The sequence below is a fragment of the Manis pentadactyla genome, chromosome 3 (genome assembly GCF_030020395.1).
Source record: "Manis pentadactyla isolate mManPen7 chromosome 3, mManPen7.hap1, whole genome shotgun sequence".
In the NCBI taxonomy this organism is placed as follows: domain Eukaryota; kingdom Metazoa; phylum Chordata; class Mammalia; order Pholidota; family Manidae; genus Manis; species Manis pentadactyla.
In genome coordinates, this window is record NC_080021.1 from 152617912 (window position 1) to 152640918 (window position 23007).

General features: G+C 42.6%; 1 protein-coding gene across 1 annotated transcript in view; it reads left to right on the forward strand.

Annotated features, from left to right (window-relative positions):
- Nucleotides 1-23007, forward strand: part of TRPM3 (transient receptor potential cation channel subfamily M member 3) — a 481810-nt gene that overhangs the window by 404412 nt on the left and 54391 nt on the right. Inside the window, 3 exon segments of the mRNA XM_036893415.2 lie at nt 3547-3675; nt 8152-8403; nt 14202-14376. Of these exon segments, the coding sequence (XP_036749310.1) occupies nt 3547-3675; nt 8152-8403; nt 14202-14376 (556 nt within the window).

Consider the following 23007-nt stretch of genomic DNA (forward strand, 5'->3'; position numbering starts at 1 on the left):
CTGCCTGGCTGACTGGGTTCGACTCAGCAAACCAATCAGACTGGATGCCATGTCATGTTTGATTGGGTTTACACAATGGTTTTCAGAAATCCACATTTATATACTGACAAGGCCCAGGCCTCAAGGAAGTGAACTGAGAGGAGCAATGCCAAGTTTTAAGTCCTCAGAGATCCTTAACAATAACATTCAAAGGTTCCTTCTGATTTTGGTTGTGTTCTTTCCTGTAAGAGTGTTTCCCATTCTGATTTCTAAGTCTCCCGTTCTAGGCCCCCAAGGTTCAGAAAGATAGGACACATCTCATTTCCACATAATTTCCCTTCCTTATCTTAGCCAATTCCCAGAGATGCAGGTTGGATCCTCTTCTGTTCCAAGGCATGGGTGCAACTGGCTTCCAACCCAGTCTGTGATGGGGAGTCTGTTTAAAGCACCCTGCTGGCGAGGATGCCAATCCAAGGTATAAAGGTGGTGCCAGGTTAGAGGGTAGGAAGTGTGCTCTGGGCTTCCTAGCATGGATAGACTTCTGCTCCTAACGCTGTGTGCCCCTCTGCTCTCTAGGGGCAGTAGGAAGAGCCCCAGCAGGGAGTCACAGCAAACTGCAGCAGGCTGTGGTGCTTGCATTTCATAGTTTAGTAGTCATGCATCTTGGTTAATGGAAAGTTTATAAAAAGAATATATAAACAAATAAAATACAATTCTTATAGAATTCCCACTGCCTGAAGAATCGTATGGTTATGTTTCTGCTCAAATCTGATGTTCTACACACAGCTTGTTAAAGCTTACAGAATATGTACATGTGTGTGTTTGTGTATATATACACATGCCATTCAAACATGGTATGTTAAGGTAATCTGAAGCAAGACCCCATAAATGTCAGTGAGTTCCAACATAGGCCACATCCAGATTGTAGCTGATGCTCTGTCATGCCATTTAAACATGTTTAAAGTCCTATTTTCAGAAGCCCATATTTTGAGAGTCGTCCCAAAATATTATACTGTAGCCTGGTTATGGAGAGAAAAGGTCAGTGTAGAATAACTGTGATTTAAAGAACAGGCAGGAGCTGAAAAGGATGATGTGAACTATAATGAGGGCAATTTTTAAAAGGCAGAAAAAGAGGTATGAATAGTTAACGGAGGATCAAAAGGAAGCAAGGACTGAGGTAAGAGGAAACAAAAGGAATGGAGGTTTCTTGAAAAAGAGGTGAATAATAATATTAGCCCCCATTCACTGGGCCTCTACACTGTGTCAGGAGATAGCTTATATTCTCACCCCCAAGCCCCACCCCACAATCCTTCTAAAAGCTCTTTAAGATCAACAGCAATCACCTCCATTTCACAGAATGGAGGCCCAGGCAAGTGAAGTGATTTACACAAAATGATAAAGCTTGGAAGTACTTAAGCTAGGATTTACATGCAGGTTTCATGAACTTTTGCACCTACATTCCTTCCACCAAACAAATACATGAGACCTGAGTTTGGAGGACAGAGGCAGGTTGGAGGAGTTAGTTAAGCCCTAAAAAGTGGAGCTTCTGGAAAACATGTGTGTGCACCTGCACATGCGACTCTGGGCTTATATGTGATACACGAAGATAATGCTTTGGAATGTTTTGCAATAAATTGAGTAAAATGATAAAAACCAGGGCAGTTAACAGGATTCCTTTCACCTAGCAGTAATGGAATTGATCTGATAGATAAGGAAGCCACCAGAAGGAGAGAAGGATTTCAAGTCAGAAGGAGGCTTTAGCCACTGAAGTCCTTTGTGCTTTATAAACAACAGTTTCTCAGGAACTAGAGAGTTGATGCCAGGGTATAATGGCAAACAGGAACCGTATGAGCCAAGTTACATTTTAAAGAGCATTCAACGTGATTTCAAGTAGAAGAAACTCCTATCAGGTGAGGTTTCACAATGTGCTCACGATGCTGAGTAGGAATTGAGGCGCAGATAAAATGAGGGTCCCTGACGTGGTGGGTGCACAGAACAAACCTCTCGGGTGGAGAATGTGGCTGCTGGGCCTCTAGTGTCCACGTGACTACCCTCATGCCTCTATGCACATGCCCACTGAACTCGGACATGTTCACCTTTCAAGAGATGAGAAGTTATACGGTTTTGTCTAAATGTGTTGACATAATAGGGCCTCAGAAAACAACTTTGACCCAAATTAAGAATCTATTCATTAATTATAAAAGACAGGAACAAAAAAAAAACAAAAGAAAGAGGAAAGAAAAAGAGAGAGAAAAAAAGGAGAAAGGAAAAAGAGAAAGAGAAAGAAAAAATAACTAAAAAGAGAACAAGGAAATAAATAAAAAGAAAGAGAAAGAAAAACAGAAGGAAGAAAGGAGGGTGTCCTATCAGTACAGAAAGCAGCATTCTCTCGCTCTGTAGGGCTACCATTTCCACTCTATCTCCCTGCCAGGCTGCATTTTTCTCCTTTTAAGCTGCCTCCAGGGCTCCGGAGTCACACTGTATCTCCAGAATTCTCAACCCTTTCGTCCACACTGTGTCCTATTCCTTGCTATGTGGGCTCCAAAGAGTACAGATGTGAGTAAAGTCACTATTAGCTCCTACTCACAGCCCCCAAGTTCCCTAGAGTGCATTATTCAATTTGAAGCATGCCTAGAAAAAGTTTAGCTTGTATGCCGTTTCCTGAGGGGGAGTTTTTTCTGTGGAAGCCCCTCAGCCCCTCATGCAAGCACCTCACCAGCCCGCCTACACTCCACTCTTCTGGATGTAACTGAACCCTTCAGGGACGGCCACCAAACCCTAACCCTGAGGTTTTTTCCTGGGACACCCAGCAACTCTACCAGTTCCACCTCTGGCGCTAGAGCCTCATGAGGATTAAACCCCACCCCAAGGCCCAGTTGGCACACTACCCGTTCCTTCTTAGACATTGCTTTCTTTTCTCCTATTTTGTTTCAAAGAAGCAAAAGAAAGGAAGATATGTACCAGCCTGGATAGGCAGAAAGGTGGTGCAGTGGAAAATAGGCAAAGCCCCCCCAGGGGCACTACCAAGCCAAGCATATTAAGGTAGGAATAAAAAAAGAAGACGTTAACTCAGAAGATAATTAAAGTGAGGCTTTGAGATAAAGTCTGGGCTATTTTCATGTTGGTTTGACCAGTTTACAAGTATAGCAGGTGTCTTCCTTTCCTTCTTACAGACATATAATCCACCTGGTATTCGTTAGGCAAAAATCCACTGTGTACTTTAGTTCAAGAACCTGAGGTTCACGCATGAGCCAAGAGCAGCCCCTGAAAGAAGAGGCTCCCTTGTTAGCCAGGACGACAGAACTGGGCAATCCGAGCAAAACGATGCACCATGACACATAGGTACAAGAAAGGCATTGGGACCCAGAGATGCAAGAAGATTGCATACCAAATTATTTCAAATATTGCAGTCTTTTTCTAAGTCTTTGGGTAGTTTGGAGCGCTGAAGTTCATTTTGTCGTGACTCCCGAGTCCTGCTTGCTGACCTTGTTCTGTCCTGCTGCACAGTGGCCTTCACAGTTCCTGGGTCGTCACAGCCAGAGAACACTGTATTGTGTTTCCCTACAGCTGGCGTACATCGGATACTTGATGCTGTTCAACTACATCGTGTTAGTAAAGATGGAGCGCTGGCCTTCCACCCAGGAATGGATCGTCATTTCCTATATTTTCACCCTGGGAATAGAAAAGATGAGAGAGGTAATTGCTTTCATAAAAGAGAATATAGGAGAAAGATGGTGGTAGTTACATTTGTGGATGGAGGGGACGGGCGATGCTCAGGATTGAAATTAAGACAGAAACTGTTTTATCTAATGCTGCCACAGAAAGAATGGACTTGGCTTTGAGGGCTACTGACAAATCTGTGGAGGCTTCACAGTGTGTGTTTATAGGGTCTTCACTCTGTATACACACTTAGGATTTAGTCTGTTTCTGTGAACATAGCACTTACCCCAAGAAATCCTCCAGTTGTCTTTGATGCTGTTTACATCTCTTTCCCTCATCCCTATAAATATGACTTCTAAAATTTTTCCACTTCTTAAAAATCCCTAGATTTTCCCACTTTTAACTCCCATTGCAACCCCTTATTCTATGTCTGTTTGGACACAGCTCACCAGTACCTATGGCTCTCCGAATGCACTTCAGCAGCTCTAGGAGGAACAACGTTTTCATTCATTAGTTTATTCTCTGGTTTATTACTTCTCAACATTTATTATGCACCCACTGGGCACTTGCCTCTCCACCAGCCCTCGGCATCACCGAGATGAACTGAGCCTATTTCTCATCCTTCAGGTTGAAGGTGTGACTCTTTCTTTTCTCCCTCCCCACTCCCTTTGCTTAAATGGAACCATCGTAATGCCACCACAATATGATTCACTTGAAATCTAAGTTAGGCACAGGGGCAGTCAGAATCAGAGCCACTAATTCACAGTGTCAAGCAACGTCCACCAGAGGGCTCTGCAACCCTGCTCCACCGGCTGCTGGCAAACTCCTGTTCCCAAGCCTGTGCGGAAGGCAGGCCTGTGCAGTCTGACGATACCTCTCCGTTTCCCCCTGGAACTACACTCAGCAAGAGAGGCCCTTCCTGGAAGAATCCTCCCTGCCAGTCCACTGCACATCAAGAGCTCCAGAACAGTCCTACTCACTGTGAGTGGGATAATTTGGGGGGCTCCACAGAAAAAAAACTATTCCTACAAATCCACAAAGGCACCCTTGCCTTCATTACTTAGGTAAGGCTGGTTCAAGGTCCCTTACTATCTTAGGTTTTAGCCCTAAATGTTCTCCAGAGAAGAAGATGGTTTGAAAAAGATCAGGAGGAAGGAATATGCATTTGGGATCATTAAAAATATATATCCCATGTATATTTAGAGCTCTTCCCTTGGCTTTTTCAGCTCCTTGGGGATATTTAAATTCTGACCAGCATGCCCCCACCCTGAGAGTTTGGAGCTGGTACACTAGTTCCATTTTGTTAGGCACTGGATTTTTTTTTTAACGGATGCCTCGGCTTGTTCCTCTAGTTGTCTACACTTCAGCGTTCCCGTTCAGAGTCCCTTCCACTTCCTGACCAGTGTTGTGGATTTCCCATTTGTAAACTGAAAAATAGTAATAAATTTGCTCTGGTCTTTGTGTAGCTGAGGACCGAGGCCCGCTCCTGCAAAGGGCTCTGGGACTGTGCAGTGCCAGCTCCCTCTCCTGTGTTTTGTCGCCCAGATGCATATTCCTTCTTCATGATAAGCAGAAAGGGAAAGCCTTGAGCAGAGAGATTGGAATCTCTCCAGGGACTAGGCTGCAAGAAGACAGGGAGCAGTCTGTACTCCACGGACTGTTCTGGAAGAGGCTGCCAAGCAGGCGCACTGCCAGGGGCCTCCAGGCCTTCATATCCATTTATCCGGAGGCGGCGTGTAACCGCGGAGAGGGCAGGGCTTTGGGGGCCGGCGTCGGCAGGGATATCAGCCCCCGAGTCCTGGCTGCTGCGCGGCTGTGGGGAGGAGGCAGGAGCCACGTCGGCGGCTGGCCTTTTCCGCTTCGGCCGGGTGAGGGGCTCCCCGCCCCTGCACCCCTGCACCCGTGAGAGACGCTCGGTCGCCACCCGCACACAGGCCAGCGGCTCCCACGCCGGATCCGGGAAAAGGGCGCAGCCGGGGCCGCGCGGCTTCCCGCGCTGCCCTCATTCCCAGCGCCATGTCCTGGGGCGTGCGGTCACCAAACAAGCCCCGGCATTCCGTCAACAGCCACGTGCGCGGCCGGCGGTCTCGGGGCGGGGCCGCGGGGCCCGGCCGCCGGGTGAGGCCCTTCCCTGCAGGTGTGCGGACTAAGCCGCAGGGCCTGGGCGATTGCTGCGGCCCTCGGCGGGGAGGGCGCGCTCGTCCGAACCCGGGTCGCCCCAGGCTCCCTCCCTGGCCCTCCTGCGCGCGCTCCCGGCCTGAGGCCCCGCAGCGCCCCGCACTCCGACGGGAAGGCGGGCGCGGGATCCACTCTTCACCCGCGCTTCGCCTGCGCCGCTCTGCTTTTATCTCTTTATCTCATGTTGAGATCTCACAGAAGTATTTGCACGATTTTTAAAAATCATACTATAAATCTCCGTGTTTAACAGGGTTGGGAGGTGTGGGCAAAGGGTTAGAAAAATGCTAAGGCGCTACCCATTCCTCTGTCCCCGCCCCCACACACGGATTTCTGCCTGATGAAGACGCCGCTGGGGTGGGAAGCCATCAGGACGGCAGGGGCTGCAGGAAGTCCTGAGGGGTAGGACACTGGCTCTTAACCTATGACCACCAAGCTTGACCTAGGAACTTGTAGGGAATGTAAAACTCTGGAGCCCCACACCAGGCATTTGAAGCAGAAATGCTAGGTGGAGGAGCCAGGTGTTTTCTCCAGACCCCCAGGTGATTCTGAAATGTTAGAGTTTAAGAAACCCCGGGCTCCGGTTATGCGGCACTGCAGACAGTGAAGAAAGAGGCTACCAGGTGGCTCCTGGTATGCTGCTCGGCCTTCCAAGCTCTTGTCCTGACTTACTAAGGCCTCCCTTCCTTAGTGTTTCAGGCCAAGGTAAGCCTTTCAAGGGGACATCAGGATTCAAGAGGAGGTCCTGAGTTGGGAAAGCGGTGGGTTCTAGGTCATAGAGATGGAAGTCTCAGGGGTCAACACAAATGATTCACAAGGGTCACCCTGCCACATAGCCTCAGTAGGCTGGCCTCCCTGACTCCTCAGATCCTGGGGTAGGCTGTGGTGTGGATGGGGGTCATTTGCTGCTATGCAGCTGTGTATTTCATAGAACCTATGTGTGGCAGCAAGAAGGCCCTTCTGTTTAAAGTAAATCATTGTCCCTCCCAGCAGTTAAGATATACAGGGACTGGAGAATTGCTGTGATGTGTCTATGCGACAGGCAGTGAGTCAGTATTTACTGACTATCTGTTATATAACCAGTCCTAGGGAACAAAGGGTCTGCCTCAGGTTGTAGGCTAGTGGAGGTGGTAGATGATAGATGGAGAAAGGGATGCATGAATGGATAGATAAATAGACGGACACATATACATATACATATACATGCATAGAAAAGTTAATTTCATAAGGTGATAAAATCTGTGAAAAAATTAGTACTATATTAGAAAATGACTTGGGGATGTGGAGACCACTGCAGTAATAGGGTAGTCAAGGAAGGTCTTCCTAAGGAGAAATTTGAGCAGAGAACTTGAGGATGAGAAGGAGCCAAACACGTAAAAATCTGGGAGAAGAAAATGCCCAACAGAGGGGAGAAATGCAATGTCCTGACCATAGAATGGACTCATTATGCTGTAGAGCAGAGCACTAGGGTGACAGGATGGGGTGGGGAGAATATGGTGAAACGTGAAATGAAGCCATGGTAAAGAATTTGCATCTTTATTTGTAGTGAAGTTGTCAGAAGATTTAAGTATTCAATTATCATAATTTGCTTTAGTTTTTATTGTTGTTTATATATCTCTTGAGTCTCTCTTTAAAAAAAAATTGTGGTGGTGCGATAAAATCAACAACTTGCAAGGCTACATACAGCATGATGAGTTTTTACTTACCCATACAACTGTGTAATCATAGTCTAGATCATGGCTTAAATTTTTTAAAGATCCTTCTGTGTGCTGCTTAGAGGTGGATTGAGATGGTGGGTAGCAATGGCAGACATTAGAAGGCCACTGCCACGATCTGGTTGATGTGATGGGGCTTAGAATAGAGTGGCAGCAGTGGAGGTGGTGAGAAATGGTTGGATCAGGTTGTATTTAGAAACAGAGGGGATGGGACATGTTGATTACAGAGGATGTGGATGTGAAAGATGAATGAATGACTCTTCCCAAGTTAGTGGTCTGAGCAACTCAGTATGGTGGTGCTGCTTTCTGAGATGGAGGAGGATTTCGGAGATTAACAGTGTATTAGGAATCAGTAATTTTATAGCAAAACCCTAATGTGTTTCTTAGAATTGTAAGGCAACCCAAAGGATCAAACCTATTACTGTATATATATGTCTCTGGAATATTTACAGCTGGATGGTCTAAGCTTAATTCAGTTTTACATTCATAACATGCAAGTATTCAAGTAGACACAGGTAAACAAAAGAAGCTATTCATGTCAACTAACAGACAAAGCACTTTTCAACTGTGCTGAAAACATAGACCAAAATCAGACCTAACCCCATTCTCTTTCACCTTTTAGATTCTGATGTCAGAGCCAGGGAAGTTGCTACAGAAAGTGAAGGTTTGGCTGCAGGAGTACTGGAATGTCACAGACCTCATAGCCATCCTTCTGTTCTCTGTGGGAATGATCCTTCGGCTCCAAGACCAGCCATTCAGGAGTGATGGGAGGGTCATCTACTGTGTGAACATCATTTATTGGTACATCCGTCTATTAGACATCTTCGGCGTGAACAAGTATTTGGGCCCATATGTAATGATGATTGGAAAAATGGTAAGCGGGGCCCTCTGATTCCATGCTATAAATTCACAGAGGAAGAGTGGTAATAATAGGAAGAGGGAAATAATTCTTTTTGGGCTGCTATCAAGGACTGAGATGGCCCTGGTAGTGTTTTATACATTTTTAATTCCTTTTGAGGGTTTGGGAGTTTGACCTCATCTAAATACATAACTGGGGAATTAAACATCACTCACCTATTTGCTTACTGAGAAATACATAAAGATAATCTCTTTTGTGCCAAGCACTGAATTAGGAGTTGGGTATATAAAGATGCTCATTTCATGAGATTGAAGATGAGATAAAGAAGTAATTATCATACAATGTGAGAATGCTGTAAGAGCAATGTGTATAAAGTACAATAGAAGCAGAGAAAAGACAATGCAGGTCAGGGAAGCTTCACATGGAGGTTATATTTTAACAGGATCTTGGTGGAGGAGTGGATCTCCACTACAAATTTTTCTCCACTACAGGTTTTTAAGATTTTCAACTTTTTTTTAATAAAGTGCTAGAAAAAATATTTTTCCCTACACAAAGGGAAGAAAAACATAATTAACTGAGTTAAGCTGAGTTTGAATTGAAGATTAAATTCTACCAATATATCATGTATTCTGTCACACTTCTGGAAAATGATGACTTAAAAACTAAATTTCAGAATGATGCCCCTACTTATCTTATACTTTGAAAGAGAATCCCATGGAAAACTCATATGCTTCCCATAAGAGTCTGTGGACTTGTTCCAACACCCCTTGACCACACTAGTTTCCATTCCTTCTCTATAAACACCAAGCCCTAGAAGAACCTGGTCATGAACAAGTAAATCAGATCCCTCTCCAAACTCACTAGAGGAAGAATTAGAGACTGATGTGCAGAAACTAGGTGTTGGTTTTTTTTATGTATATCAGTTCTCCCACTTTTCTAAGTATGTCCTTACTTTACCTTTACAGAACATATGTGGAAAAGCCAAGTACATCTATCCTCCCATAGCAAGCACTTCTTTCTAAAATATCTCAATGCTGATAGCCTCCATTCTACTTCCACTTATGAGCCGTTGAAGCCAACAAGTGGTCAATAGATGTCCTTTATCATTCTTACTCAAGTTTTACTATATATGTCATTGTTAGTGACCTTTCAGTCAGTAAATTAGTATTTATTACTATTATTATTGTTTGTGTGAAAGTAACTCCACTGAAATCAATCTTAAATAACCAAGACTTCCCACAAAAGCACTAACAAATTCAAGCAAAGAGAAGGAGAATTTGAATCCAAAGAAAGGGGTTATGAGACTTTGAGCAATTTATTTAACCTCTTTGAGACTCAGTTTATTCCCATTTCTAAAGTAGTTATAATAAATGCATATCTTGTGAGGTTGTTGTTATGATTAGAAATGACACGTGTTAAATAGTCAATAGGGTTTGGTACATAGTAGGTCATTGATAAATTATATCTGTTATCCTATGTTTGATTATGTTTGCCAAAGTAAGGTGAAAAGGGGGGAAATTGGTGAGCATAGTTACTCTGTTCTATTCCTAACCCTTTTATCCAAAAGTTTGGTATTTATAACACCAGCATTCTCTAGAGAAAACATCACAAACTTCATTCTGGAATTCAGCAAGCTTCAGTTACTTACCCAAAACTGAATCCCAGCTCGATTGGAGATCCTTGACTAGGAAAATAATGTGCATCTTACTCTGTTTCACTGCCTGTTATATAATCTTTGTACTTGAGTGATGAATTTGAGATTGTGCAGAAATTTTCTATGTCTAAATTAGGCAGAGTCTCAACTTAGATTTTGGAGAGAGGATCTGTGGCCCCTCCACCTATTTAATACAAAAATGTGTATACATTTTCTGGACAAGAGAGGACAAGCTTCCGTGAGATTCTCAAAAGTACCCTCAAATGGACACAATGAAAAACTTTAACAGCTACAAAATTAGGCCAAGTTTCCTCAGCCCTGATGCTGCTGATACTTTTGACTAGATATTTCTTCGTCGTGGGAGGCTGTCTTGTGCACCGTAGATGTTTTGCAGCTTTGCTGGCCTCTACCCACTGGATGCCAGTAGTGTGTACACACATGCATGCACACACGCACACAGTTATGACAACAGAAACATCTCCAGACACTGCCATATGTCCCCTGCGGGGAAAATTACCCTCTGTTGAGAACCACTACATTAGGCAATTACATAATCTGATTGTTTTTTTTCTAATTAATTGTTACCTTATTTTGTTTCAATAATTAAAATCTGGAAAGATCCAAACAAAGCAACTCTATCACTTTAAAAAGATTGGGTGGCATTGAAATACTTGAAATAACTAAAGTCACACTAAAGCAGAAAGATTATTTTAAAATCCATGTCTATCTTTTTAATAATGGCATAATTATCCATCCCCCGTTTTGACTAGAATGAAACCTTACTATGGAGTGAGCAAGAGAGGTGTACGACATCTCTTCTACCTTATAACTTATGAATGACTTCATCTGTCAAGAATAAGTAGAAAATGAGTATAGTTGGGGGCTTTGTTCTCTTTCATGGGGATTTTAAGATAATTAGTTCAATAACTGAGTCACTGATTCAGAAGGTAGGTAAAATAGGCCTATAGAATTTATCAGTAAGCCAGATAGACTGCCAGGCTGGAAGCTTAAAAAAATATGCCCAGATGTGATTATACTGGAAGTCCCTTAATGTTAGAGAGTCCTAATTCAGGACTAAATAGCCAAGTAATTCACTATGCCTTGTATTCTAGAGATAGACAGCTGCTAAGATACCTAGACACAATTTTGATCATATATGATTCTAATCGATCTCTAGATCCAGGAATCCTGACCCCTTACCTTCATATTCCACATCCTAATGGAATTTTCTAGGCCTAAGACTAAGCTCACTTACATAATGCAGAATAAAGCAACAATAATAATAGCTATCATTTACTATGACATGTCAGCCATGTCATCATCACTACAACCCCATGAAATAGGTTTTAGTGTCTTCCATTTTGCAACTGAGTGAACTGAAAGTGAGCAAGTGGCAAAGGCAGGACTCTAACTCCTGTCTGTCTAACTCCACAGCCTGACCTCCTTCCAACAGTAATAGTGGTACATTAACATTTACTGAGAACTGCCCACTTAAGTGGTCCACATATTATCTCATTTATTCCTTACAAAAATAATATGCAGTATTGTTGTTAATATTATCCCCCTTTTGAAAATGAAAAAAGCAAGACTAAGCAACTTGCCCAAGACTCTGTAGCTACTTGTACTAGCAGAGCCCAAGGTGGAAACACAGGCAGACTGACACCTGAGAAGATGTGCTTCACCTTGACAGTATATAGCTGTGTGCTCTCCTCTGTAGAACACAGTCAAAGGACATGTTCAGGAATGAGACAGAATCAGCTCGCTTAACCTTGAGTCAACCAGACTATTTAGCTTTAAAAATGGAGGTAGCCAGCCCCAGTTCTCACTAATTTCTATTTCTGCATTCCACTTTGACAAATTTCAGTATTTGAATGGAAGCCAAGACTTCTTTGAAATATATGACACTGAGTGTTTGGGAAGAGTGTTTCTTCTCTCTGATTGTTTTGGCCCTTTGGATAGATGTCACAATCAATCTGAATGAGAACAATTCTGAGAAATGAAATTAGAACAGTTGCTGTATTTACTAGCTGAGTTTTCTTGGATCAAACTAGCTCTTAAATTTCCCTGAATACACAACTTCCTCTCCCCACCCATCTTTTAATCAATCTAAATAAACATAACATGGAGGACCCATTAGAACATTTTGTAAATAAATAATGAAAGAATTTTACACAATAAAAAGTGAATGAGAAACCTATGTTTCCTATAAAACTGTTTCAACACAGCTGACTTGCTCACTCTTAAGAGAGTTCTGAGGTCAGTAAATTGTGAAAGAAATAATTAGCACATATTTTTTTTAAATTAAGGCATCATTGATATACAATCTTTTGAAGGTTTCACATGAGCAGATTGTGGTTTCAATAGTCAACCATATTATCAAGCCCCGCCCACTACTGCACTGCAGTCTCTATCAGCGTACTAAGGTGTTATAGTCATTACTTGTCTTCTCCGTGCTGTACTTAACTAGCATATATTTTTAAGGACAGTGAGCAAATATGAATGAATGTCAAATTTTGAGAGATTCTTATTTTGTTTCAAAGTCAGACAATACTTGAGAGAGGGATTTTGAAGTTGCCTTGAAAATTGAATAATTGAACTAAAATATACTGAGCCCTCAGTGTCCTAAGGCAAACAGGAAGGCTGTAATACTTTAAATAATAGGCACCGTGGAATGTGGTCTTCTAAAATAAAAATGTTTAATTAATTTAAATACTTCATTATCATTGATAAACTTATCATTAGTCTGTCTTTGTGAATGGGCATTCCTTCAGGAAATTTGGTATCCAAAAAAAAAAGTAGTGTCTTGTATTAGATGGTTTGATGCAAGGGTTAGAAACCAATCTCCAACTAACTTAAGCCCAGGAGCAATATATCAACTTACAGCAGGGCATGGTGGAACTGTCCTTAAGGCCACTGTCAGGACATGTGTGTGTCCCACACCCACACTGCCTGCTCTTGTCTGCTCCATTCACTCTAGTCAGTTTCACTAGTGGAGGATTCAGCCTCAGACTCTGCATTCACACAGAGAAAGAAAGGGAGCTGCTCTCTCCTAGCTTCTGTTGAAAAAATCCAAAGGCAGGATTCCGGTTGGCCTGTCTTATGTCACATGTCTACGTCTGTCACTGTTGCCAGAAAGTGAAGTACCATGATTAACCTAGCCTGGAAAAGACACATATCTTTGTGGCCAAAATGGATGGGAACTGTTTCTAAAAAAAGAGGCAATGGGTTCTGGCCAGACAAAATAATAGTTTTTATATCCTCATCTATTTTCAGTGATAAAGGGAAAGTAATTCAGTATGTGAGAAACAAATCCCAGATAGCATATATCATGAAAACAAGCAAAAAAGAAGGAATAAAGAGGAATAAGAGATAACATTGTACTTAAATGCGATCAAGAGAATTTTATAAACGTGTCATGTTGAAAATCCAACATGAAATGAAAACAGCAGGCACAGGAATGAGCCATATGCCTATCTGATTCTAATACCTAGGAAAACACCCTCTACAACTGTTAGAATATACTGCAGGGGAGGTACAGAAAGAGTGGTCCTCTTAGACTGGTTTGTGGCAGAATACCATGCAGAATAAGATGGAATATGATGGGTATTTGGAGTGTCTTAGCTTTGTTTACATATGATTGTTTTCTTGAGCTTTTCAACTTTTCATTAGCCTTCCAGAACTTAGGGAATTTCTAGCATTGCAATGGTTCTTGAAATTGTTCAACTATCCCAATTTCAATGTTGCTAAGAAGAAAGAGACCTAAGGAGGGTACTTGCCTTCCCTTAAGAGCAGAGCAAAAATTAGTACTGGATTCATATAGAGACCAGGCTGCTTTGTTACATGACTCCCATGCCCAGTCTTGACTTGGTACCACAGACTGCAGTGGAAAATGATGGGGCTCCATGGCATGTGTGCCTTTCTTTTCTTTTCTTTTTTTATTTTATTTTTTTATTTTTGAGTTACTGAGAAGATTCTTTGGATACTGGCTTCAACAGACCAAGTATTCTCTTACCTGGACACAGTTCTCTATGTAAACATCATTTACCAGCAGTCTTAAAAATGAACCTCCTTCAAAGGTTTCCATCAATGTCAGTGTCATAAGAACACTCAATCATATGAATTTTCCTTTATTTCTCCCTCTGCTTCCCCACCTTTCCAGATGATAGACATGATGTACTTTGTCATCATTATGCTGGTGGTGCTGATGAGTTTTGGAGTCGCCAGGCAAGCCATTCTCTTTCCCAATGAGGAGCCATCATGGAAACTGGCCAAGAACATCTTCTACATGCCCTACTGGATGATTTATGGGGAAGTGTTTGCAGACCAGATAGACCGTAAGCAAGTTTATGATTCTCATACACCAAAGTCAGGTATTTAACTTCAATTGGGTCATGTCTTTTCCAAGTTCATTTGTTCGTTCTCAATAAATGGCTCAAGATAGAGGACTGATTCCTAGCTTACTATCTTGGAAGAAAAAAAAAAGAAACAATTACAGAAGGTGAATATACAATTTTAGCAAAGTAGTCCTCAGGTGTTTCCACAGGTATGTCCTTTCTGTGACACAAATAGACATCTGGTGTGCCAAATTTTATCAAGAAAAAAATCATTAAAAATTTCTCAGTTCTTCAGGGATTTGAAATCCTAGGGCCTGTGTTGAATATTTTAATGTTAGTAATATATCAGTACTCCCTACCTCTCCCTCAGCCCCCAGCCTGTAAAAAAATTAATTTCCTGAGTTTGACTTCAGAACAAATAAACAATTCTCAATTTCACCATCAGAATTCAAGAGTGAGGGCAAACATCTGCATGGTGTTTTCCTTGCACTGGAAACTATTCTCAGTTCTTTATCCCACTGTCTTGAATTATGTGCTATTGAGAGTCAAAAGAAGCTAGTGTTCATTGCCTGGAAGTATGGAAAATGCCTTAGGTTATAAACTGAGTTGCTTGCTGTAAATGCCAGAGAAAAAAAGAGTATCTATATCATGAAGTGATTCAGTGTGAGCAGCGAGCGCCAACAGGCCCCGATGTTTCATGCCCTAGTAAATGCTTATTCTCTATAATAAACATCCCCTTTGTATAGGCTTTGAAGATAGTTGTATCCTAGGAGTCCGTTCCAGCATTTTATTTGGACCAAATGTCAGGGCACACAGGCATTGGAACATTATTTGGGAAGAAAGCATCAGGAAAGAGATATCTTTCCATATGGAGACATTTGAATCCCAGGAGCAACTATTTCTCATTTTCCCTGAGGAGTTTAGCTCAGAAATAACATCCTTCCAACACTGTTGAATTAACATTTTTCAAACATTTTTTGCTGACAGGCCAGTCATCTGAGTCCTGGACTGTGAACATGGATTAGGGTTACATAACAAGGTGATACAGTTTATTAAGAGCAGAAGCCAAGACTAGTCAGCTTCCCCCTCACACCTACCAACCCCAGGTAGGACCGAGACCCAAAAAAGTAAGAGCAAGGCAGCGAAGAGCGTGCATCCCCCGGGCCTGCAGAGAGCCTGTGTACACTGGCACTAGGACACAGCAGTACCTCATTTTCCCTTCGGTGGTAGATTTTGAGTAAATACCTTTCCCTCTCAAAGCAAGTTATCTGAGGCAAGAAGGCTCTTTGGAACACCTAATTGAAACAAGTATTCATTTCAGGAGGCTTAGCCAAACTCAGTGAGGAAGAATTTCAACTCCGTCTCCCAGTGTAAGGAGTTTGGTTGACAGGGTGCAGCCTTCACCAAGACGGCTTTCCAGGGACTGGGAAAAACTCTTCTGGGATCTTCCTTGCAGATGGTCCCTAAAGGCAAAACAACACTTAGAAAGCCCGCCTATAATCAATTGTCCTCAGAGATTAAATGTACTCCTTTTCCCAAGAAATTGCTTTCCACTTACATTACTTTACCTTTTCTAGTTTCCTTTCTTCTCTCAAATGAGATTCAGCCCCTGTGGGTGTTTCATCAATGCAACATTTTGGGAACAGTGGAGGGAGATGTAGGTGTGTTTTATAAATGGGATTCTGTCTGTCCCTCTACAAGTGGCCATTTATTGATGTTGTACTATGAGCCCAGCCTAGTGCAACAAACACCACCATCTGGCTGAATAAGAGGATTTATTATTGTTATTTTAAAAGAAGGGCTGATTGTAGTTTAGAACTTGAACCCCTCCCCCAGAACCCAAAGATGGAAAAGAGGTGTTTTGTGTGAATGATGTGTGAAAATAGATTTCCCACATTGTTAACTAGATCTGTGGTGCTGTACCTGTGTGAGAATAAATTTCTACCCCGAATCCCATATATAACTGACCCAGTCTTGAGTGGATGCACCAGTCATGACCCCCTTCCCCTACTTCCCTTCCCTTTTGACTTTCTGAAATTGGCTGCAGTAGTAGCCATGTTCTAAGCTAAATCAGCCAGTTTTCTGTCTAGAGTGCCAGAGTATTTGTCCTTTCTCAAATGGGCATAAAAGGCTACCCCCAAATTTGTCATTCCACCTGGCTAAGATGACTGAACATCCCTGTCCTTTAATGGATTTGATTTTCATGGTATGGCAGTAGGTGGGCCCAAGGGGCATTGAGTTACTGGCCCACCTAGCTATTCACAGCTGCCCAGTAGGCCCTGGAACCAAGCTGTTTGAGAAAGGCACAGATCGTTTCTGCTGTCCTACAATGCCTCGCCTCTTTCCTGTGCTGTGTCCAGGTTTGTGAAGCATGTGCTCAGGCTGAGCGGATCTCATAGCCACCTGGACCCACGGCCCTGCCCAGGGTCTACCAATCCCATCCTGTGGCTGTGCCCTGTGTGGGCCTCTCCAAGTGCTGCTCATCCACACACACCTTCCCAGAGAGAGACTCATTCCTAATGTAATACACGTGCTCCATATCTAACTTGTTTTGTTTTTAACTGCAAAACTGCTGAACTCATTTCATGTTTGGGGAAATGACCTTTTCTTAAGCGGGATGAATGCATATGGATGTATGGCAGGGCCTGGGGGAGCAGTTAATTAACATCTGTCTGACACCTCAGAAGGGAGGACAGCTTTAATGCCCTCCCTTCTGGGAGGCAATGTTACCAAATTATAAATTTTTTATATACATGCCATTTTTTTTGATAGTTTGTCCTAAACCCAGATACTATCAATAAGGCCAAAAAAGCTAGAATGAGACTTGTGAGGTTACTTTCCAAATGTACTTACAGACTAAAAGCCAAGAGAGAGAGAAAAAAATAAAGAATGGGAGTCACTGTCCAATCACAAAATCATTTAGGTCCTTTTCATCTCTAAACCAGGTAGAAATGACACAAATGATAGACCCACCTTAAACTCAGTTATCTGTAGAGGCTAACTATGTGCTGCAGTGTCAGGAGCAGAAGTGAGCACAAGAATGTGATTGGCAGCAGCAGATAATGCAACTGAGGAAGGGACGGTGATGGTCTGCTCTGCATGGACACTTTACCTGACACCCTGGTGAACTGGTGGGAATTGAACTTGCTGCTGTCATTTGGTGTTTTTTTTTTTTTGTTTCTGTTTTTTCAGATAGCCCCCAATTGTCTCAGGTGTTTCTGTTATGTATAATACCAGCTCCCTAAAACCCAACCTATGGACTACCATGAGGTGACTTGGGCTCCGAGTTGCTAAATGCATTGCTACCAAGTGGTGGCATCCTTCTGGGTGTCTCATCAAGGCGGCCCATGTTGCACAGCTTCTGAGAACAGGCCGGGTCCCACTGGAGCCTAAGGGGAAAACAGCCACTTGGAGTAAAGGAGCAACAGCAGAAATGGTCAGCACATTCATTCCAAGGCCAGGCCAGAGCTGAAATTAGATGGACTCTCACCAGCTGAGAAATCTGGCTCTGTGTTTTGGTGTGTAAGGTACCTGGAAGTACCCCTTTGTTGGCAGAGAAAATGGGGTGTCTCAGGCTGCCTCAAGCCTCTGAATGAATGAGACTTCCCTTTATTTACACAGCATTCTTGTGTTGCCTGCTGTACACAGATTCCCCGGGCTGTACCAGGGCAGAAGGAAAATGAATCATGCTCTTGAATATATTAAATCAGGATCTAAATTTAGTCCTTCTTTCTGTCTCTCTGAGTATTTTTACAAGTTTGGGCAGTAATGTGAAAGCAGAATATCCAAAATCTACTTTCTACCAGCACAACTTAATATTATTTGGCCATTTCACTTTTCCTAAATCAACTACCCAATCTATTTTAATGCATGGGTAAAAATGTTTTTTCTCTTGCTGTCTCGGGATTTTCCCTCTGAAATTAATAGGGAATATGGAGCAAAAGCATTTTTGTTGTCTGTTTTGGTTTGTTTTGGCTAGTTTATTATTTACTTAATTTAGTACAAAAGTCTTGCTATTAAAAAACCCTTGATTTTTTGTACCCTTATTGTCTGCCGTGTCAACGGGACTTACACTGTTGTTTTTGTCAGGAAACAGAGAGCATGTATGTGCATATAAAGCTAAAATGCCTCAAATTGTTTCTTCCTAACTTCAGGTGTGGAAATTAGGATAGCTGAAGGCTGGTCTCTAAAATTTGTCTGCTTGTGGCATTGCTTAGAACAGTGTGAAGGGAAAAGATGGCTATTGTTGTGCATTTTAGTCATTAGACTCCAGTTCTGGAAGCGCAGGGCTCTGCATCTGCTTGGTATTCAGGAGTGACCTTCTCTGATGGATTCAGAGCACACTAATGCCTAACAGCTCTAGCGTGGGGAGTGTTGCCTGACCAAAGAAAGTATTTTGGAAAAGAAACTTGAGCCAGTGCCAACTTTTGGGAAAGAGGGAATTGTTTTGCTGGGTTTTGATTTTGCAAATCGCTGTGGAAGCCAGCCAATGTGAGGCAGCACCCCTTTTTCCTGCCCCTGAAAGTCAGCTTCCATTCTAGCTTGTTTACTGTTGCAAACTGAGGCTTAACAGGTTTACAAATAGCAGTTGTCTGCAGACAGGCCTTTGAGAAGATTCAGTACACTGTTGTGAACATTTGTTCTACTGTCTTACTATTCATTCAGCCTTTGCTCACAGGTTGGGCCCCATTTTTAATGTGCTCATACTTCATTCGGTGGATGTTTATTTTGTCCCCACTATGAACTAGGTAGACACTGAGGGACAGAGATGCATGTGACAGATCACCTCATGGGAATTTACAGCCCAAGAGAGGCAAGCTAATGTTGACAAAATATATGTGACGTTGGAGCCCAAAAAGAAAGTAGTAATTTCTTCCTGAGGTGAGGGTAGTGGGGCCATAGATGAAGCCTGGCAAAGAATGGGAAGGTTGGACTAAGCCCTAAAATACGAGCAGATATTTACTAGGCAGAATGTAAAGGAGAAGATGGCATTCCATACTGAGACTTAGCATGGAAAGTTCCAGGCACAGCAGGTAGTTTAATATGGCTGGCTCTAGGGTGATAGGCAGAAGCAGGACAGAAGGGTCTAAAGGGGGAGACAGAAGTATAGGTCTTGGAGGACTTATACTCAGTGCTTAGGGTAGTACCATGATCTGCTACATGTTTTAAAGCTATCAAGCATAATTGTAAAGGACCCATAAAAGGGGATAGATTGGGAGCTGAGAGGACATTAGCTAATGAAGTAGCAGTTGGGATGGGGCAGACAGGTGGCAGGAGACTTTAGGAAGGTAAAATCAGAAGGACCTAGGCAGTAGTCACATGGTGCAGGAAGTGAGAGTGGAGGGAGGTAGATGAGGTTTCAAGGTGGCAGAGTTGACGGTCACATCAAGGTCTCAGGCTTAGTCTGAAAGGTAATGTCATTTACTGAGAGAAACCAGGAGGAGGAATTGCAGGAAGGGCATTTGCTCAATTGGGGTTGGACTGAGTTTGAGGTTCCCATGGAGATTTCAGGAAAACCATGCAGAGGGCTAGTTTGTAGCTAGAACTCTAGAGCTAAGTAGAAAGAGCTGGACTGGAGATAACACATTTGGGGCTCAAGAATATAAATACCATGGAAGTGGGTGAGCTTGCCAGGGAGCATGAGTAGAGAGAAGAGAAGGCCAAGGTAGAACCCTGGGTATGGAGGAGTCAGCAGCATCAAAGGCAAGAGAAGAGTCAGTCAGGTTAATGTTCAGAAGAGTCCATCCGGTTAGACTGGTAGGAAGTCTAACTGGTGACTTTGGTCAGAGAATTACAGTTCAGTGGTGAGTAAGAACACCAATTACAGTGATTTAAGAGTAAATGAGCAGCAAGGCGGAGCATTTACTCGAGAAGAGGGAGAGAACAGTTGCATGTGTATGGTAGCGGTGGGTGGGGAGTCAGTGAAGTGGGGCTTTGAGGAAAAGAGTGCTGGTTTGTAATCACCACTGAGGAGAGACACATATGCAGTACACATCAAAGAATTGCTTAGGGCCACCTATTTGCATAGTTAGGTCATCTATTTTCTCAGTCAAGACTCAGCAGCCCAGTCCAAGAAAAACAAATAGTTGGAATAATCTAAGATTGAAGCTGGGCAGAAAGAAAGGGGGCTGTGGTTTTTGAGAGTGCTTACAAGGGTTCTTAATGTTATGTATATGAGGTCTAAGGTGGAGGGAGAAGAAAATAAAGGTATAGTGTTGGTAAGTACCTAGGAGGAAAAAAGAATGATCAAAGGACCAGGGTTTGAGCCTGAGCACCAAGCACACTGAGAACGATAGACCCCAAGAGTAGTGGCGATAAGATGTGGTCAAAGAATGGTAAATGGCAGAATTCATAGGTGGGACAATTTAGGATAATGATAAGGCTTAGAGGTGGTTATCAGAACTGGTTGTAGGATATGCTGAAACTGAGGTCAAGCATCTTGAAGCATCTAGGTTCTTCTGTGTTTGTCAGTACAGATATTGAAGAGTCTGTAATAATGACAGAGAGAGTGGACTGGAAAGCTTTGATAGGGTGACCTGAGACTCAAAGGAGAAAGGGCTTTTTGCATAAAAGTGAAAAACAGCGGTTTGGAAGAGGCAAAGCTTATCAGTGAGAATGCAGACATTACTTATGGGAACCACAATGGTGAACAAACAAGAATGTGCAGCTTCCATTTGAGAAGGTTACAGGGAGGAGTGTTTCCCTGCAAAATGGGTTTTACTTAAGGCAAGCAAAAGCAGAAAGGGCTTACAAAAGTATGAGAAAGCAGAAGAATTTGTAGTCAAGGATAAAGGTGTTCTAGAAGGCTCTGGGGAAAGGGAAAAATGATGGGAAAATTCAGTGGGCAGAAAGCCCAGCATCATATGAGGACAATAGCATATGGGAGGATAGCTGAGCAGAAGAACTTGCACTGCAGGACTAGAGTGTGACAGGTAAGAGAAACAGGGTGGGAATAACTGGCAGAGTTTTGAGGCAGCTGAAATCTGGAGCGCTAGTAGTTTAAGAGACCAGAGGAGGCTAAAGATACCTGGTCTCGTAGGCAGTTTAGAGTAGCTGTTGCTCAGTGTCCTAGATCATGTTGGAGATCCATTGTCCCGGCATTCTAGAAGGGGTGATCTGCAGAGCTTGGGCAGTGATGCAAAACAACCAGATCCTGAAGAGGAACCTCCCCAGATGGCCAGAGAGTCTCCACCTCGAGGAGGCTCCCCTTTTGAAATTAGCAGTGGCCTGTGAGGGCTGAGGAAGCATCATTCATTACCTTTCACAAGAATGAGATTTTATTAGCACCTTGGAATATTTCATTTTTCTTTAACCTTTTCTAGACTTTCTAATACCTTGCCTATAATTAAATGTCATGTTTGGCCCAGCCTGGCCATTGTCAGCCTGTGCTCACTCTGCCTTTAACAGCGCACTTTTGGTTTATCTGGGCATGTACTCCAAAGCCCATGCTTTTTCTACTCGACCATGAATACCCTAAGCAAGTACTACATACCCTGTGGAAAATAAAGCATCAGCAGATGGGATATATTTAAAATTCTTGAAACCTCCTCAAAAAATCTCCAAACCATTTCCCAGAAAGTTGTACTTGGGAGAGAAAAGTTGGCTTCCCATCTAGTTGGTGGGACTATTTTGTCACCCCTGGGGACCTAACTAATCACTGGGGGTAGAGGGGAGAAATACAGAGTTTGTACCTCTCCAAATAGAGGCAAACCAGTAGGTTTTCCTTAAAAACCATGTTGGAACTTGTCATCTTTAGCAAGGGCAAGATTTAGAGAAGAAACCAGAGTCTATGGCAATACTGAATATTAAGATGACAGTGAAGAGCCTCAGAAAGAGTTCATGTGTGTGCCAGCAGAAACACAGCAGATATGGTTCACTCTAAGCATGCTTATGATGCAAATAGTCATTAAAAAGCAATAATACCCCATAGTCTAGCTAGATGCAATTGACTACAGGAAAGGAGAGGTCATTATCACTATAGATTGAATACTAGAGGTACCTACACAGTGTGTAACTCAACGTAAAATGATACTAAACATCATTTAGAATAGAATTAAAACAAAAGGGGCTATCTTTATCTAACTCAAAGTTGTGATACATCTGTGCTGGGAACACAGTATAATCCTGGTCACTGTCCCTTAAGGAAGACATGAACATAGTGAGCTGGAGAAGAGCAGCCAAACTAATCAAGGGAATGAGGGAAAAGCTGCAATTTGAGGGCAAATCAAGAAGATGAGGACTCCTTATTCTGAAAGATGAGAATGAGCATGTCTGAAGTCTGTGAAGTGCCAAAGTGAATCTCTCTGTAGATTAAGTGAACATGACATAGGTTCCCATATTCCAGACTGCTTGAGCCAAGAAGCCCTTGAAGTGTGAAAGTGATAGACTTAGGTCAAATAAAGAAATACTGTTCTAAAGGGCAGGTAGAGAACTTAAGGGTGTTATTTAACCAAGAAGTGTCATGGGAGAAATCATATAGTCTCAAAGAGAATTTTGAATATTTTGTCTTTTTAGTCATAAAAAGGAAGATTCTGAACAAAAAATGGCTTTATTTTTGCCCCTCCCCACACTGATTTTTCTTTGAAGGAAAAGGAAGAGTATGAGGAGAAAGAGGAACTAGATTCTGCTATA